The sequence below is a fragment of the Prinia subflava genome, chromosome 9 (genome assembly GCF_021018805.1).
Source record: "Prinia subflava isolate CZ2003 ecotype Zambia chromosome 9, Cam_Psub_1.2, whole genome shotgun sequence".
NCBI classification, from domain to species: Eukaryota; Metazoa; Chordata; class Aves; order Passeriformes; family Cisticolidae; genus Prinia; species Prinia subflava.
Genome location: NC_086255.1, coordinates 33,077,790 through 33,097,124, shown reverse-complemented (window position 1 = coordinate 33,097,124; position 19,335 = coordinate 33,077,790). Strand labels below are relative to the sequence as shown.

The 19,335-nt window shown below is 47.0% G+C and overlaps 1 protein-coding gene across 1 annotated transcript in view; it reads right to left on the bottom strand.

Moving 5' to 3' along the window:
• SGPL1 (sphingosine-1-phosphate lyase 1) overlaps nt 1-18,644 on the bottom strand; it is a 29,801-nt gene extending 11,157 nt beyond the window's left edge. Inside the window, exons 1-6 of the mRNA XM_063406293.1 lie at nt 18,500-18,644; nt 9,829-9,994; nt 7,954-8,021; nt 6,214-6,361; nt 4,824-4,903; nt 3,445-3,573 (exon numbers count right to left, since the gene is read on the bottom strand). Coding sequence (XP_063262363.1) covers nt 3,445-3,573; nt 4,824-4,903; nt 6,214-6,361; nt 7,954-8,021; nt 9,829-9,994; nt 18,500-18,502 — 594 coding nt within the window. The 5' untranslated portion in view covers nt 18,503-18,644. The remainder of the gene's footprint in view (nt 1-3,444; nt 3,574-4,823; nt 4,904-6,213; nt 6,362-7,953; nt 8,022-9,828; nt 9,995-18,499) is intronic.
• Nucleotides 18,645-19,335: the final 691 nt, after the last annotated feature.

The window sequence follows — 19,335 nt, the reverse complement described above, 5'->3', positions numbered from 1 at the left end:
CCTGAAGAAACATGTCCATTCAGACCCTGGAGACAGAGCTGACCAAAAGCTTCACTGAGCTGATCTGCCCCATGAATTAAAAAAAAAAAAAAAAAAAAAGCAAACTACAATTTATTTCTAAGGTAACAGAGTAAAAAACCACACCACAATCCACTGCAGTCATAACATTGTGGCAGCCTCTCATAAAACCCTTGGAAACCTGCAGGTTGTAAATTCCACAACTCGTGTCCCTCAAGGTGACCTGCTCATCACTACAGATAAAATCTGACTGATCTGCACAGTTTAAGCCCCCCTCAAGACACATCACTCACATCTCCTAACTTCAATTGTGCAGCCAAAGTTTGGAAGCCACAGAATTTGGGGAGAAGAAACAAAATGGGTTTCTACAGGAAGCTTAGGCTTGCATCTGGTGATTTTGCCTTTTTTCTCCTGTCCTCTGCTGTAGAGTAAGTGGAAGAAGAATTCACAGAGATCCACATCAAATACTCTCACATGTCACTCACACACAGAATTTTTCCCTACACTTCAAATCTGCCCTTTATTTTTAAAGTTCAAAAAGCTACTTTAAAAAAAAATACTGCAGCTTGCATAAAAGTGGTGATTTCTCCCCAGATTACAGGGAAAATCCACACAGCCAACACTGCATATCAAAACACCTTATGAACATGAACACATCAGACAAGAACAAACTCCCCTGTTCCTCTTCTACGTGCTGAGCTTAATTAGTCCTTCCAAATCCTTGCAAGAATGTGATTAGAATCTTCCAGGCACCCAAACTCACCAGATTCCTGTCTCTTTGCTCTTGCATAACACAATTAAAGTAAGAACAATAGTGGTAATTAGTGAGTGATAGGAAGCATCCATCCACTGCTTAAAATGATTACTTTTAAAACTGCTTAAAAACTTGAAACATCTCTCAGAGCAATTTAAGGCAAAGGCATGTCTGATCCCCCCCTAACCACCAGGGCACTGTTAGGCTTTTATGCCCATGTCAACAAAAGAGAATTACAGCCCACATGGCTCAGCTAAAGGCAACTCCTGTAAATAACACAAGCTGCTCATCTGATTTAACATTCAGAAATGTAAAGAAGACAGGTTTCATTCTGGCATTTATGGAACACACCAAAAACCCTCAAAGAGGAAACTCCCCAGAGATCTCGCAGAGGGAGATGCCCACATGACACAGGGTATGACCAGGCAGAGATCCCAGGCTGCTGAAAGCCTTGGGAACAGCATGGATGTGTCACTGGGCTGCTTTTCCCAGACTGAGCAGCAGAATATTACTGCCACAAAGTGCTGTGGAAATGAGAGCACAAAGGAACTGAGACTGCCTCACTCCGAAGTCCAGACAGAAACTTTTTGTTGCTTTCCATGCAGCACAGATGCAGACACCCTCTCCAGAAACACCAACAACTTCCATCTGCCTTCAGGGACCAACACCAATGCACTGGCCAAGCAGCCCTTGCTGCTTCAATCAGGTTAGTAAATGCAGAGGACAGGAGCCTGGCACTATGACACCCTGCCTCTCAGAGGTCGCAGTGAGGAAGTTCAGGGGGGCAAAAGCAGTTGTTCTAAATCTCGGCACTGCAAAAGTTCAATTGAGTAAACCAGAGGCCTTCTCAGAAGAATGAGCCAGCTGACCCTCTTGAACAGACTGAAGATAACTCAGAGCATTGCACCTTCCCTGGTTTAGCATCAAAACCTCTCTGCTTTACACTCTCACCAGTCATAGAAGTATAACTGCAGTATTGAGCCACCAGCTGACAGAAAGCAAATGATCAGTTTGAAAAATTGCTCCTTTTAATTGAGTTTGTGACTGTCCAAGCCTCCAGGAATTATACTGAAATGTTAATTCAGTTCTGAGGAGAAGAAAAGAAAAGAAGGCAAGTCTTTGAGCCCAACTACTCAAAGAGCATGTGATCTCCATATACCCACCCACATCTCTCCATCAGTGATCAGCAACTCTGGACACTTCACAGACAGAAGAGCAGCAGGAGGGAGACAAGAACTCCACTGGAAACACTCATTCAGACATGATAATTACAGGGGTGCAATTAATCTTCCATTTCCGGCCAATCAACTTCCCAGCCCTTCCCTTCTCCTGCAAACAGGGCTGTGTTCAAGCAGCTAGGACAGAATCCCACAGCAGGTTGTGCACTTCCCTATTTGCTTTGTGGCACTGTCCTCAGGAGCAAGAGGAGGACAGAGGGAAAAGCAGGATTCCCCAGAGCATATTCGTGCAGGTCTCACTTTGGCTGCGGCAGTTTTTGACCCCTTCTGCCCTTCTCTTAGGCAATTTCACTTTTGCATTTCAGTGGCAGAGCACCCAGGGCCAAGGCTGACACTTCTGCATCGTGTTTTACGTAACCAAACTCGAAGAACCCCCGTGCAGGCTTCAGCAAGCCAAGTTCCCCAAGCACCCATCAGAGGCACCCAGCTCTCTGCCTGCTGGATCAGCTGATGTCCCAACTGCTGACACAAACGAGTTCCAACAGCTTCATGCCCCTGCCCCACTCCAGGGATGATCTCCCCAGTGTTGTCTGCACTGCAAGCAGGAAGGAGCTGAGCTGAGGTGAAATGGTTTTTATAAACAGAGTTCCTCCTTAAACTAGGAGGTGGTACAAGGAATACAGTCCTGAGTAGAAAAGTCAGGTCAGGGGACGTCACCTCCTCCTCTCAAAGGCAATCACATCTTGCACTCCCACACAGTTGAGTTCAACTTCAATCCCACTGGGAGTCTGATCCCAACCACACCTTCTAACTCAACTCCTTAACACAAGCAAGCCTCCAGCTGACAGGAAAAGCCCACTCAAGGCCAGTTCAGGTCATAAGCTCTTGTCTTACATTGCCTTCCAACACTGAAAGCATCAGTTTAAGAACACACATTTGGACTCTTGCTGAGAACTTTATCAAGGCTGTAAAACTGGTTTGCACTGGAAGGCCACATGAGCCTGGGAACACAGCTTTCCAGCTGGACAGCTGACAAGCCATGCCATGCCTGCTCGTTGGTGAGTAGCCAGCCAGCCAGCTGGCCCTGCCCTCCAGCTCAGCAATCTGGCAGGCTCACACATCTCCAGCTCAGAGACTAAAACTGAGGGGAGCTTCTCCGAGTGACACTTCTCTGTTCACAGTTCCCCACTGACCTCCAGCCAGGCTGCATGACACCAGCTCTCTTTTCCAGCTGTCATCAAGCCCGCATCACTTAAAGAGTGGGAAAAAAGCTGAAGTGAAGGGTCTTGTTTAGAGAACTGTTTCTCTGAGTGAAATTGTCTCTCATAAAGCTTCACCAAGAAGAGCAATTAAGCAACCTGCACGCAGCTGGCATGGAATACACCAGAAAGAGCTTACCCTCATGCCCACCTGGAGAGCACAAGGTGCATTTGCAGTTATCAAAGCCAAAAATACCCAAGAAGTTGAAGAGACAGTTGAAGACAGGCTACTTACAGCACCACAAGAGTTGGGGCCCCCGTGGAAGAGTGTACAGGCAATCCTCACGACTTCTGCTTCCATCTTCCTCAGACCAGGGAATATATCTGGATGGAGAGGATTACTCCAGGCAAACTCTTCATACACCTTCAGAAAACAAAGAGAGCAAGTTAAACTTGCAGATGAGGCTTTGAGAACTCCCCATGTGCACTGTAGAAGCAAATCAGCTGCATTTTACTGTATTACAGGACTTAACTGCTCCTGCAAGTAAATGCCACAAGCTGGGAAGCTGAGGAGTAAAATAAAGAAAAAATAAATGTTTTTCTATTCACACCTCTGGAGTGATTCTACAGCACAGCAATATCTCCTGTTGTAAGGACAGACCTGGTAACTTTGCTGTTTTTAAAGAAGAACACAAGATACACAAATCAGGCAAAAAAAGTGACTTTGCAGAACTTGTTCTTAAATTTACTGTTAAGAAGGAGTTCTGAAGCAGGCAAGAAAGCACAAATGCCCACCCACACCACAAGAAAAGTGGCTGTGGAAACCAGTATTTCTGCTCATTCTACAACTATGGACTCACAGGATACAAGGCTGGAACAGGCCAGTCCCAACCTCCTGCAGTCCAGATCAAAAAGCAACTGCAGGGATGTTAAATAAAATACAGCAAAACAAACCAGTGAATAACCAGCACAAACAATGGGAATGTTTCTACAAAGTGATCCAAGCCAAGGCCCCTCCAGAAAGGCTGCTCTGAGCTTTGTTTCCCCAGAAGTGGCACAGAAAATGTCAACATGAGGAAGAGAACAGCAAATGCAACACCAAACAGAGCCCATTACAGCTGCTACAAAAGCTGTTCCCAGGAGCAAGAGGGCCAGACTTCCCTTTCTAGCAAAACAACTCTGGAAGGAGATGTACTGGAAAACAAACCTTTAGGCTGTTTAGGTTGTTTTGCAGCCTTCTCAAAGGGAGAAGTTCCTGAGCAGGTAAACAGCCCTCACAAAGACGCCACTGAAGCGTGCCAGTGCTCCATTGTCTAAGATTTGAACCACACAGCCACGCCAAAAAACATTTCCCAAAGCTTCTCTTTTGCTCAAACCAAGAGGAGTTTGGTTTTGCTCAGTGGAAGTTGTTGCAGTACCAGCCTCCAGTTCATTTGTAATTACTAATTACTTTCTCACTCAAAACAGCACCTCATCTGATTAGATCCCAGTTATCTCTACAAGGTGTTTTCATAGGGACAGTTAGACAGCCAGAGTTATGGTGCCCAAATTGCCACTAATTCCCCTTCCCAGACTAAGGTTTTAGATCTTCCCTTTTTACTTTGGGATGCTGGAACAGCTCTGAGGGGTTTCTGGTCACCCTGAAGATGCAAAGTTGGCCTGCTTGCACTTTACCTTCACCAGCAGGTGGGTGAGGTTCTCTTCACCGCTGTACACAGTCCCAGAGACTCTCCCATCCTGCCAGCGTACGTCTCCTGGAAGAGAGGGAAGAGCACACTGCTCACAAACACAGCCATTCCCAGCCAGGGTGGAAAAGCACACAGAAATTCCCCTCAGTTCCATGGAGGAGGACTCAGCTCTTGGGATTTCCCCGAGGTTTGTGGCCCAGGGGCAGCTGTGTGTGAAGCTGAGCCCCCTGGCACCGTGTGAACTTAGCAAACAGCAAGTAAATGACCATTACAGAGTCAGCACATAACCAACATGTAGCTGGAGCAAGCAGTTATATTAATAAATAATCCACTTAATCCCCAGCAGTCTCCCCAAACTGCTGTTCAACCAACTGGACACTAAATTAAAGCCACTTTCAAAGAGCACCCACCACCACTGTAAGCTGAGAGGAGATGGAAAAGCCAAGTTTGTACTGCTAAAATCCACAGTGTTGGCACCCTGATTAATTTTCACCTAAACTGGTACTTCCAGGCAATTTCCAAAGGGAGTGAGGGGAGGTGGGAAGGGGAAACAGAGGGAACTTTAGAAAAGAAAACAGAACCCAGTGAAGGAAGGAAACAATTTAAGAGAAAACACAGACAGAAGCAACATTAGCAACACACAGCAGTAGAAAAGAAGCAAGTTGTTCCAGGACAGTCAAACATGAAATTGTTTGTTTCTGAACTTGGAGCAGATGCACTGTTCTAGCAGAAAATTCAGGGCATTTCTCAAATTTGGGCTAGAAGCAGGGCAGTCATATCTTCTCCTCTGGACAGAATGTCACCCAAATTTGCTCATTAGGCATAACAGGCACACGAATCAGGGGGAACAGGTTTACATGAGAGAGGCAAATCAAATTAAGTGTCAGACACTGCTTGTGTGGACTCAAGCCAGGAGAACATCATCATCACTCTTCCTTAAAAGGCTTTTTCAAGGCACAAACCATTGTCTCTCTTAATTGAGGTCAAAGTCTTGGGAAGTCCCTAACAATCCTACTTGGAAAATGCCTTTTTTTTGATTGTGAGAATTTTCTGGTGCTACACAGTTCTGGTAAAAGTCAAACATCAAGGCAACCGCTCAGAAATGCAATCCAAAAAGAGAACTTCCTCCATATTTCTCTTCTCCTCAGCTCTGCCGTCTCTCCATCAGCCTAGAATTCTTGTGGAAGGAATGGAACTTCAATGTAAATACCTGAATGCAGCATTAGAACTCCTGAATCTTAGTCACATCCAGAAGAAAAACAGACAAAAATTTGCAAGGGGACAAAGTATTTAAGCTGAACCCATGAGCAGGAGTCACTGGGACTCATTCAAGAGAGGAAGTGTCATGTTTGGTGTCTGCTGCACTACAGACTCACCTTTTGAGCTGTACTCTTTCATCTTCTGCAGCACTTCGGGCTGGCTCATGCCTTGTTCTGGCAGTGCTTTGATATAATCCTTTTCATCTTTCAGGAAGGACAAACTGGAAGTGACATCATTCAAGGCTTCATCAATCTTCTTTTGAATCTAAAATGAAAGAAAAAAGCCGATCAAACAATGGCACTGGTCAAATTCTAAATAATGGCTGAGTGTGTGCAGGACAGGACCTGCTGCCCACACCTGTGGTGTTGATGGAACAGATAGGAACTGCTTCACTGGGAGCTTTGACCCCTTTCCTTAGTGCTTGAGAAAATAAAACTCAAGGAAAAAAACTACACTTTTATGTAGTTATGACCTTTTCAAGTCACAGTTTTTAATTTGTAGAGGTCTTCAGATGCACTGGTTTGTACCTTGTCTCCTCTACCACCCCAACACACGGTTTAGAAACTCATGAAAATAGAGACACAATAAAGAAATCTCCACTACAGGCACAGTTCCGAGATTTCTTTCTTCCCACCCACACCCTGCACTCTGGAAACCCCAGACTTCTTCTCACAACACATTCCAAAGTAAAGGTTCTTCTTCCAGGCAACACAAGTGTTGGGATATTGACTTTTGGACATTGGAATGTCTCAAAGTCAAGGCCTCTTGTGAGCACCTGATAAGTTATCAGGTATCAACCTACCAAAGAGCAGAAAGAGGTCACAGAGCAGGAGTGCTCTGGCACAGGGGAGCAGTGGTAGCCCTGAGAAGGGAAGTCTGGACACAACAGGGATTGTATAGTGTCCTTTTCTAACAGGCAGGAAAGAAACATAAGCAGGAGAGAATTTGTCTGATCAAGGGCTACTCAGGTTAGGAGCTGAAAGCTCAGGCATTTAACAGGCATGGGAGGGGATTTAATCCCTTCCAGAGGGATGTGGGAAAAACTGGAGAGCTCCTTCCATCTCCAACGCAAAAGGTAAAAAATTCCTCTGTGCCACTCTCTTTGGGTAAAATTGCCTGGAACAGCTCTGACCCCTGGAATCAATGTGTAAATACACCAGCACAGCAAGCAGCAGGAAGTGCAATCAAGTGTGATACCATCGTTTATGAGGCAAAATAAACCCAGCTGTGCATTTCTTCATCCCGAGTCCTTAACGTGCCAAAACATGCTGACAGTCGTGGTTTCAAGTTTTTATAAAAAAACAGCACCAAAAAAACCACCAGCTCCCAAACACTACAGCTCCTGTGTCCCTTTAATGATTACACAAAGTGCTGATATTCTTCTGCTAACTTTTGCTAATAGTTATCTGAGCCCTGAACTAATCATGGCCAGTTGCTTGATTAAAATAAATACCCTTCCACGTTTCACAACAAACCCTTGGCTGTCTCACACTGCTTCAGAAGAACAGCTCCAGGTCAATCCTGTCCCTTCTTCTAGAATTAAAATCATTTTCTTAAAAATATAACTATGAGGAAATGTTACTGGGGAATTCACTCATTCTTGGTTAATATAAATAGCTCAAAAGTCAAAAAGGGGTGGAACCCCCTTCTTATGGGAGTGATACTACAACAAGAAGATTGGGTAGAAATTACATCTGTCATCAAAGCAGGAGGCAGCAGAAGACACTCCAGATCTATATCCTGGGTCATTAGGGTCACAGTGACACGGCAACAAAGATGCACAGAACTGTGTATTCTCCAAGAGAGCTGAACCAAGGACCTGGAAAAATCCTCTAAGTATTTGTTCAAATACTTACTATAGCCCCAACAAATGGCATTTTTCTCAGCAGTTTAAAGAACTGTTTTTTAGTTCGGGATGTCAAACCTGAAAGACAAAAGGCAGAAAAGGACCTAAGAAATGAAAAAAAAAAAAAAAAGAAACTTCTGATGCAGCTCATGATCCAGGCTCAGCATTCCTGATCCAAGCTGAAATAACACAGCAACCCAGAGGACATGGTGAGAGAGATGAGTGAGAATCCAAGAGCAAGGTTTTCAGGGATGGACCATGCCATGGAAACATCTGGACTGCAGAACAGCAGCCACCTACATTCTTACTTACATGGAAATTCACACCCACACATGGAATTTCACAGGAAAAAGAGGGATTTTAGGGTTTGCTAAAGGTAAGGAATTATTATCATTTCCTGCCTCTTCAAACCAGAATAGTCACTTGACAACGAAACCACTGAGCAGTGTGAAACAGGCTCCCAGACCAAAACAGGGACATCTGTGACAACGTCCACACGACGTGGATTTGCCCCATTTGATGCACTGGGAGGTGACTCAGGGAAAGGGGATGGACAGAGGGAAGAGCAGAAATTCCACCACAGCACAAAGACTCAAATGAGAGAAGCCACTGATGACAAGTACTGGAAAACTCCTTGGGTAGCTCTAAAGGCAGGAATGAAATCAGGATGCCACAGATGCCTTATAGCCACCAAAAATACCTTCCCAGTCCTACCTGCACACCAGCAGTTACAGGAAGAACCAAGAAATAACTAAATAAAGTTCAAAAGTCAGCCATTTGAGGACTTTGCAATTTTATCTACACTTCATATATATTTCACTTCACGTATACAATTTGAAAAGCTATCAAAGACACTAATTGGCACATTCTGTAGTATTTGTTAGTGCCCTAATGGTAACATTTCTGTTGCACACATCTCAGGGTGCACACTGTTTTATTAATAATTTTCACAGTGAGAAAAGACTGAAAACTGAAAATCCTGACAAGCTAATCAGATCTTCTAAGAGCTACTCCACACTTAAAATACATTGTGCAACAGTACAAATACTAGCTAGGAAAGTAACTGTCCTGAACAGAAGTTTCATACCCATTTGTTCCTTAGAGACATTGCCACTGTTCAGATGCTCCCATCTACAAAGAGAAAGGGCTGCTTGAGAAACAAAGACACAGAAGGAGACATCAAGTTAAAAACTTGGCAATTTTTAACAAGCTGCCACCAGAGTGTAACCCTAAGGGGCCTGTGGGAACTGAAATGCAGCTCTGAGGGCATGGCAGTGACCTCAGGCCATCACACGACCAGAGAAAACTGCAGGTTCTGCAGAGCTCAGCTCCACTGAAGAGCTGCCAGTATCAGAAACCACTCAAAACAGGAAGATACTCCGGAAATAGGAAAAGAAATACAAGAAGAAAATATCCTCACACTATCACATGCAATTATCTTGAACATTCTGAAGATGAAACACACTCCCAACATGGAATCAAGACCACATCTCCTCCTCCAGCAGGAAGGGAAACATCCAAGAGTTATCCAGACACTGTGCAGCAGTGACTAAGTTCACAGGAACCCAGCTCTCCATAAATCTCCCCAGGGCTTAGGCAAGAAGAGACTGTTGTGACAAGCAAAGGAAAAAGGGAGACAAGGGAAATGGAAGGAGACAGAAGCACATTCCATGCACCCTCTGACAGAACAGGGGAGCTTCATTTACCAGACAGGCCTTGACTTTCATTCAGGAGAGAGTTTGGTAAGTATTAGGTGACAGCAGAAAGTCTGTTTTAACAAGTGTTTGCCCTCGTTCCACCCTCTTCCCTTCCACTGCTCAGGAACAACTCAGGGCCACCTCCCCTCCCTCCAAAAGTAAGAAACGCCCCCATGTCCAGTACTTACTCTCAGGCTGGCAGAGGAAGCCATGCAGCCACACACTTGCAAGTGTGGAAGAAAAGGTCAAGCCAATGAGCTGCCAGGGCTCGAGTCCCTCACACCGGGCGTTCACAAAAGCTGTCACCTTCTCCCAGTACATCTGGAGGATTTCCTTGTAGGGAGTAATGGCCTCCTGTGCAGAAGAAAAGCAGAGGAAACTGAGGAAAGCGCAAATGAAAACAAGAAGGGCATCAAAAAGGTATGATTAAAAAGGTATGCAGACCCCCATGCTTCCCTTAATTCCAATAGGTAGAAGATAGTTTTTATTCACTTCTGCTCAAGAGTCACAGATAAAAATACACACCTCGAGACACTTCAAATACTGAGAGAGAAGCACCAAGAGCAGATGAGCAATGTAAGGTTCTCTGCACAGTCCCAAGAACCATCACCAGATAGTACCACTGCCCGAGAGAAGGAACTGTGTAAATGACTTTTTCCCAAGGAATTCTCAGGTGGTGAGTGAAGGCACCACCAAAACAGGTCTATTAAGTACCTCGGACTGGATTTTCAATGAAGATGGAAGCACTCAGCGAGTCCTTAATTTAAAGATCTAATTAGCATGTTACACACCAAGGGAGGATGGGAGAGGAAAACACTGCAGCCGCCAAAATAACCCCCAGAAAATGGTGATGCAAGCACAATTCCAAAGTCAAAGCAGGAATTACTGTCGGGACACAGCCCAAGTTCCTAATCAATAGCTTCAAACCAGATGCTCTTCAAGAGCGTCAGAACTGGGCGAGGAAAACTGGATGTGCACAGGAGAAAAAGGACATTTCCCAGAAACAAGGGTCTTCCATGCAATCCTCTGGGAAAAGGTTTCCACAGATAAAAAGAACAAGCAAGAACAGAGCCCTCTTCCAAATTCCTCTTCCCTTCTGACCAGCCCAGTTTTTCCCAGTTTAACTGGGGAGAGCTCCAGCACTTGAGAGCTTCATCCTCCAAACAACAGGCAAAGAAAAGTACGTGGAGCTTTTCAAAAGATTTGTCACTAAACCTTGGAAGGAATAAATCCTTGGTTCTGTGCCGTTGGACTTCGGTGGGAATACAGCAGTTTTTCAATAAATCACTAAATTAAAAACTGCTAAAACTTTGCTTCTCAGGACCCTTCACAGGTCTCACTTCTGGGTCAAGCCAACAACAGAAGAAGCATTTAATTAACTGGGGTTTTTTTAGGGGGTAACGTGTCATTCCAATAGAACTGGAGAGGCTACAACAGTAAAAAATAGCCAAGTTTTCCCAAAAAAACAAAGGAGGAAGGCAGCTTTCCTTACCAAAAAGCAACAGTAATGAATAGTCACTACATCGGAAAAGGAGTAAAATGCAGAGTTTGAAAGCATTTAAGCAACCCAAACATAAATTCCCGCAGAATTAACCGCATTTACCCTTAGCAGAGGGGGGTTTTTACCCATGTCCCAGCACAGGCCGAAGGGACAAGGACTGAATTCGGCAAAAGCAGGCAGCACTCAGCCCTGAGAAGGCAAATTAGCACCTATTCCCTTGGCAAAGGGCAATTTAAAAATACATCAGAGCCACTTCAGCCTCCAAAACAAGGCGGCCACACAAACAGCTGCAATTAGGCAATGTCCCAGCTAATGAATGCCCCGTCCTCCAAGCCACTCACCACAAAGCCACTTAACCCCAGAATTGAAGGGAAGAGCCACCTTTTCCGGCTAACCAGAGGTGGCACTTAAGTTTCAGCGAGTTTACACAATCTTCCCTGGCAAATCCCTGGAAATGAGAGTTTAACCGACAATGACTTTGGTTCTTTGCCTAGGATGAAATGCCAGGACATCACTCTGTTTTGGAACTGCACTTAAAGGATGGAAATGGAGCCACTAATGGGCTGGTGTCTCAATAGCTGCTCTCAACTCATGGCAAGAAAATGCTGCAGCATCAAATATAAAGCGGGCTGTGCTTTTTTCTTTCCTGAAGATGGAGGACACTGTAAGCCTTGAATCAAAAAGGAACATGACCTTATTGACAGGAGTCACTCCAGTCGATGGCCAAGTCAAAATAAGTAAATCTGACGAGAGACTGACCTCCCTCTGGGAGAAAGCTCTGGAGGGTCTGCAAGGTCCCAGCTGTCTGCACACTTTGTTGTCACTGAAACTCCTGAGCACTGACATACAGGAACTCAATGGTATATCCAAGTTTTGAACAAATAAGAGAAGGTTTTCATTATGTTTATTCTAAGACATTGAAGAATTTACTACCCTTTCTTGCTTAAAAAAAAAAAAAATCTGAACTCAATCCACAAGTGTTACAGTTTGGCCAGGTAGTTTTTTCTGTATTTCTCACTTTCCTTCTTCACTTATTTCATACTTAGATGAGTTTGAATGATGAGGTTGATCTATTTAGGAGGCTATTAAAAACTGGGATAAAAAACCCCAGTGAAAATTGGCGTGGAAGATGTCTTAGCAGTGAATTACAATTTCTCAGCTCCCTGGCTAACCATGCCCTCGGTTTTTCCCAAATGCTCCTTTCCTTGAAAGCATCCGGCAGGACCTGAGAGACCTTTACTTTCTGAATTATTCACTTAATCCCACACAAACCAGAGGGCATTTAGAAGGTTGCACTGAAATGCTTTTATTATACCCAGGAACATGCTGGGTTACAAAGGAGCTTATAAAAAGGGAGTAACTTTTTACATGAGCAGAGTGACAGGACAAGGGCGTGTGGCTTTACACATTCCATCCTGACATGGATGGCATGTCAGGAAGGAATCCTTCCCTCTGGGCTGGTGAGACCAGAGAAGCTGTGGCTGCCCCTGCATCCCTGGAAGTGTCCAAGCCCAGGCTGGACAGGGTTTGGATCAACCTGGTCGAGTGGAAGGTGCCCCTGCCCAGGACAGGGGGTGGCATTGGATGCTCTTGAAGCTCCCTTCCAACCCAAATCATCATGGGATCCTCTCCGATTGCAGTCCCAGACCACTTCCTCATTTTACAGGGAGGGGTAGGGTGAATAAACAGCCTCTGTGTAGCCCAGCCATCGGAATCCCTTGCCCTGTAGCCCTGGAGGTGCTGCTCGGAGTGAAAAACTCTTCCTGCTTCCCCAGCTGGGCTAAAGACAACAGGCTGACCTGATTTTAAACCTGTCTACAGAACAGAATTTCATGTAAGACAATAACCTGCTTATTTGTGAAGGCATCAAAAAATAAAGGTTTCCCTTCCCATTAGAAGAGAGTAGATAAGCTGTTTTTATTTCTGTAAGAGAACCTTCCACACGAAAGATTCACAAGCCACAGGATTATTTCAGAAGCAATTTTAAAACCTGCCCTGTGAGCATGCGAAAGAGCAGGGAGAAAAAAAAATCTCCACTGGAGGATTTGTTTTTAATTCTCAGAGCAGTAAGACAGACCCAGGTATCAGATAAAATACTAATTGCTATCATTAGGACTTGCAGTGCTCATTTGTACTGATATTAATGCACTCAGCTACCTAAGCAGTTTACATACTGAATTTTTAGCTGCACAGATTAGGAATACATCCTTAGTACTTTATTTCGAAAAGCCATTAGCTAGCTGAGCTGCTTCCAGGGACAGCACTTAACGCCACTACAAAAGAGCACAAATTAACTGCAGTAATGCTCCTCTGTCCCAGATGATAGAAAAGGGAGGGGGGCGGAATGCCAAAGCTAATGAGAGCACATTTTGCATTTTTGCCAGAACAGCATTTCCTCGGCGGCTGCGAGGTTTAGGATGCAAAAAACCTTAAAAGAAAAAAAAGAGAGAAACAGAAAGGCAATAAACTGGAGAACCTCAGACTTTTGTTACAAGTGCCTTCTGTTTCTGTGGAAATGGAAACAACTGTCTGAGTTTACCTGTGGGAAAAATGGGAAGAAAGATTTTACCAGCTAAACCTTCCTTCCTCCAAAAGAACTTTTAAAGTGAATTTAAAATGGGGCCACAGAATAAAAGCAGCTTTAAAAAGCAAGTTTATGTTATGCAATACCATGAGGCTGACTGTGCGAGGAGGAAGTGCTAAGATCAAAGAATCACAGAAAGGCTTGGGCTGGAAGAGACCTTAAAGCCCATCTTGTTCCAATCCCTGCCATGGGCAGCGACACCTTCCACTGTCCCAGGCTGCTCCAAGCCCTGTCCAGCCTGGCCTTGGGCACTGCCAGGGATCCAGGGGCAGCCACGGCTGCTCTGGGAACGCTGTGCCAGGGCCTTGCCACCCTCTCAGGGAAGAAGTTCTTCCTAATATCCAATCTAAACCTCCTCTCTCTCAGTTTATACCACATCCTCAGCTGAATCCACACATATTCCCAAACTAGGGACCCTCTGAGCACTTCCCCACACCCTAACTAACTATCAGTGTCTGCCATCAGGTTCCCTGAGGCCCCCAGAGCGGAGGCAGGAGGCGGCTGTCCCACAGCTCAGCACACAGCAGGTCAAGGCCAAGGGAGATGGCTCCAGCAGCACGAGTTAGGTCAGCTCCGATGAGCGGAATACCGGCACTGCCACTGTAATTAAGGCCTCTGCTCCAACACCACCAGTTTTTCCAAGGAGAAGCTTCCTGACCGAAAACAAACCGCACAAAGGCAGCAAGGACACGGCAGCCTCACTTATTTATTCTGCTCGTAAGCAGAAGGAAGGCTTCAATTAGCCCTGCCTTCGCAGACACCTCGTTGCCTGCACGTGGCTCTGGCCACAAAAGGCCCATCTGAGTGGAGCAGGCAGCCTGGCCGCAGGGAAGCGCCGGGCTCCCAGCCACCAGCAGGCCGACTTCCTACCGGAGAGATGGGAATGGCATTGAGCAACACCAGCCCAGCCTCGTCAGAGCGCTCGGCGCTGCCTGTGCCTGCGGTGTTTTGATTCGCACCCCAGTAATGACTCTGCTACTGAGTCCCTCCCTGCCAAAGCCAGCCCGACAAATATCTTTGCATAAGCACCAGGCAGGGGATATTTGTTAGTCAGCTCCTAATTACAGCTGGAGGTTTGGACCACGTGCTGCCCAGCCTGACCAGAGGATGTGGGCAGACAGAGCGACACCAGATGCGTGATCTGTCAGAAATCACAAATCATGAACTTCTGGATGTATGGGTAAGTGAAATTAAAAACACATTCAGGCCACACTCATCTTACACAGCTCCCCAATACCACCAGTTTCGTCTGCATTGCATTTATTTCCACCACTGTCATACTAAAACGTTTTCCAGAATGACAGCGGTTGGGGGCGGGGGGGTGTTTGCCACGTTTAGTGTCTGCAAAATGAACGTATACATACTGTACCACCAGCCCTGAGAGCTCAAGAGGAGTGGCTAAACAATGGCTAATTATAGCTTCAGCACAAAAACAAACAAGGTTGCAAGTCAGAGTAAGAACAGCAGCATTCCAACTTCCACTGCAGAGATGGAATGTAAAACTACCAAAACAAAATGGGAAAAGCCTGATCGGAGGCTCAAAAAAGATACGATTTTACAGGAGCCCAAAGGACTCCTAAAATCAAGTTCAAATTTCATTTAACCCAAAATACACACAAGGTGTCATGTTCACTTTGCTTACTTACACAAACCAATTTATACAAGTTTCTGCAAACATCTAGGCACGCTCCAGGCAGCACAGACCTCACGAGAGACAGGATCCACCCAATGGATGCTGCACGTGAGCTCTTCATGGATCTCTGTGGGTCACCAGCTCCAAGAATGTGCAAGGAAACGTCCTCTGCTGACACCCACAATAATTAGGGTAAAAGAAGTGCTCGGTTCCCTGCATGCTGGGGCTCATCTGGACGTATTTCATCCCTCCACCTGGCCTCCTCTCAGCCTCAGATCCCTGCATGCCTTCCAGAGAATAAACTGGGTATTTCTTTGAAATATTTTGTGAGCACCCGGGTGCCACCAAGAGGTACTCGCAGCATTCAGCATGAAGTCTTGGCAGGAGCTGTCTGGAAGCAGACCCCGGCATGCCAATTGTTCTGGGAGCAGGCATCCATGAACAAAGGCAGCAGCGAGCCCTGGCACAGCCTCCCAGCAGGGTTATGCAAGCCTCGGACAAAGCCCCCAGTATCAGCACAAACTCAATGCTGCTATTATACATGAAGAGCCCTGCTCTTGGGCAAGTCCGACCACAGGGCAGAATCCTCAAAAATTATCTTATCAACACACAGAATCCTTCAACCCCTGCAATATCTAGTCACATGCCCTTCCTGATATGGCATGGGAAAATCTTGATGAGCAAAGAGAGACAAAGAAACACTCAGAACACAAAGGATTCTGAGTGACTCTTACATACAAATTTCTAGGAAATACAAACATTTCCTAATATGAAAAACTGTACCACAATCACCACAGCAAATAGACCAGAACACCTGCTGCTACATCAATTGGTGGAATCTTAAATCTCAGTTCATGCTCTAAGGGCAGGACTAAAGCATATACTAGGCCTGCTAGCACTTGAAAGGGAATGTCTTTCACTGCCTGATGCAAAGAATAGGAGCAACAGAATCACAGGCTCATTTGGTTTGGAAGAGACCTTGAAGATCATCTCATTCCATCTCCCTGCCATGGGCAGGGATATCTTCCATGAGACCAGGTGGTTCCAAGCCCCTCCAAACTGGCTTTGGACACATCCACAGATCCAGGGGCAGCCACAGCTTCTCTGGGCACCCTATGCCAATGGCTCACCACCCTTACAGGGAGAAATTACTCTCTCCTAATATCTAATCTGAACCTAACATTCTGCCAGTGTGGAGCCATTCCTCCTCATCTCTTGTAAATAGCCTCTCTCCACCTATCTTGTGAGCTCCTTCAGATACTGGAGGCCACGATCAGGTCTCTCCAAAGCCTCTCTTCTCCAGGCTGAACAATCCCATCCCTTCCAGCCTTTCCTCAGAGCAGAGCTGCTCCATCCCTTTAATGACCCTGCTGCCTCCTCCAGACTCTCTCCAGCAGCTCCACATCCTTCCTGTGCTGTTCCCCGCCAGGCTGGGGCAGCTCTGCAGGTGGGGTCTGAGCTGAGCAGGGGTGGAATCCCCCCTCCCCTGCTGGGGGCTCAGCCCAGGGCAGGGCCAGCTGGCACCACCAGCACCCCCAAGTCCCTCTCAGCAGTTCTGTGGTGGAAGCAGCTGGAGCAGAAGATCAGATGGGGACATCTTTTTATTGGCAAAGTTGTGTACTTGGAAAAAGAGACAAGCAGAACCCCCAGATCCTTACACGGAAAGGGGCTCTACGGAATGCCTTTGAGCACAGGAGCCACAGCAAGGCTGTGATTGCTGCCGCACCAGGCAGACCACACACAACAAATGCTGTGATTTGGTTTATCTCCACACCAGCAAGCACTGCTGGAAAATCCAAGGCAGGAAGTGAGTGAGGCATCACCTCAGCAGACCCTCCCCTGCTCAGCGATTCTGAGACAACTTCTTAGCGTGGGAAGAGGGGGGGGAAACTGAGTAGACTGGACATGACCAAGACATGGAAAAAGAAAGAGTTTACTCTGTCTAGGTAAGATAATTTCCAGTGCTTCGCACTGCCTTCTGCTAAGGTCACAGGAAGGATGGCAGAGTGAAACCACAGTTCAGGAAAAACGCTGCGTATCACTGTTTCTCCAGAAGAAGCCTCATGCCCCGAGTACAAAGCCAACTTCCTAAGCTTTGCAGAAGCCAGGAATCCCGTGCAGTGGCGACTGTCTAATCTAGTGAATAAAAGAGCAGACACCTGAGCAGGACTTTCAGGTGCAATAAGCAGCAATTTTCTCCGCAAAGCTTTGGCACAGAAGGGACTGAGGTGAGAACAGCCTGACCACACAGCACGGCCCCGGCAACCCCAGGCCAGTCTAGACCGCCCCCTGCACAACAAGCAAAGCATTTACCCAGTGCCAAATTCTGGCAGCTGAAAGCAACCCCAACACAATCTGTGCAGGCTCTTGGTGCCGTCCCAGGCTACCCATGGCTGCACACAGCTCCACGCCAAAGCGAGAAAAGCAGCAGCGCTTGGGAATGGAGTAACCGGGCGGGACAAAGGAGTGGGACAAAGATAATGCTGTTTCATTTATCTCTCAGCAGCTGCGATTTCGATTTCCCTCGCTGACAGGGGGAAAAGAGTCCAACCAAACTACCAAAAACCTAGTGCCCCTTCCAGGTTTGAGGAATTGCAAAACTCATGCCGTGCCAATGTGGGCTAGGGCCAGCTATATTCCAAGCAATCCTGAAGTTTGCTTCCAGCTAAAAAATAACAGCCAATTAGCAAACAATGTCTCTAAAAAATAACAATCCATCAGCAAATGCGATTTCTCTTAGCCAGATCCCAAAATCTTAGCACCTTCCCCAAAATCCTGAGAAAAACATCATTCTGCCCCACCCAAGAAATTAACCGGAGACAGGCGAAAACACCGTTTCTAATCCTCTCTGCCCCGAAACTAGGTAATTGTGGGGAATAAGGAAAGCAGCGTACGAATAAGAGGGCTCATTTAGGTTCAGGGGAAGGGTATGGGTCTCGGGTGGGGGCCGAAGAGAGGGCCTGACCACCCACCCTCGCACCCGCCGGCGGCCGAGCTCGGCCAGGCATCCCCTGAGGCCCGTCCGGGACCCCTCAGCCCGCACCCGGCTCCCGCCGGACGAGGCCCGGGCCTCGCTGCCTCACAGGCCGCGCCGGGACACCTCTCTCTCCGCCCCACACCGGCGTCGCACTCCCGGCTCACCATCGCTCCTGCTGCCGCCGGCCCTTTCGCTCCTTCCTCCCTTCCTTTTTTCCCTCCTCCTCCTCCCGCGCCCCGCGGGGTCCCGGCGCGGCCGCGCCCCGCCCCGAGCCTGCCCCTCCCCGCTGGCCCCGCCCCGGGGCGGGGAGGCCACGCCCCCTCAGGGCGGGGCGGCGGAGGGAGAGCAGCGCCCCCTAGAGGCGGAGAAAGGGCGGGAAAGCCGCGCCCCCTCAGGGCGGAGAGGCGGCGGCAGCGCAGCGCCCTCGCCTGGAAGGAGGCGGTAAAACCGTAAAGATAGAGCTGGGTTTTGTTAAAATACAAAAAAACAACAAAGAAAAAAAAAACCCGCAAACAAACAACAAAACCAAAAAAGTTTGTAATCCCCCCTGGTTATTAATTGTCTGGTGCTGGAGTCCCTCTGCTTCAGATCCAGCCCGGGAGAGCTCAGGGTGTGCACCTGGAGAAGGCCCAGGGGAGATGAGGCCTCAGGGCCCCTGCCAGGGCCTAAAGGGGCTCCAGGCGAGCTGAAGAGGGACTGGGGACAAGGGGGAATGGCTTCACACTGACAGAGCACAGGGTTAGATGGGATATTGGAAAGGAAATGTTCCCTGTGAGGGTGGAGAAGCCCTGGCACAGGGTGCCCAGAGCAGCTGTGGCTGCCCCAGGATCCCTGGCAGTGCCCAAGGCCAGGTTGGATGGGACTTGGAGCAGCCTGGGACAGTGGGAGGTGTCTCTGCCCATGGCAGGCAGTGGGGACAAGACAATCCTTAAGGTTCATTCTAACCCAAATCATTCTGTGATGTCTTTTGAGGAGAGTTTTTGTTCTGTGCAAAATATAA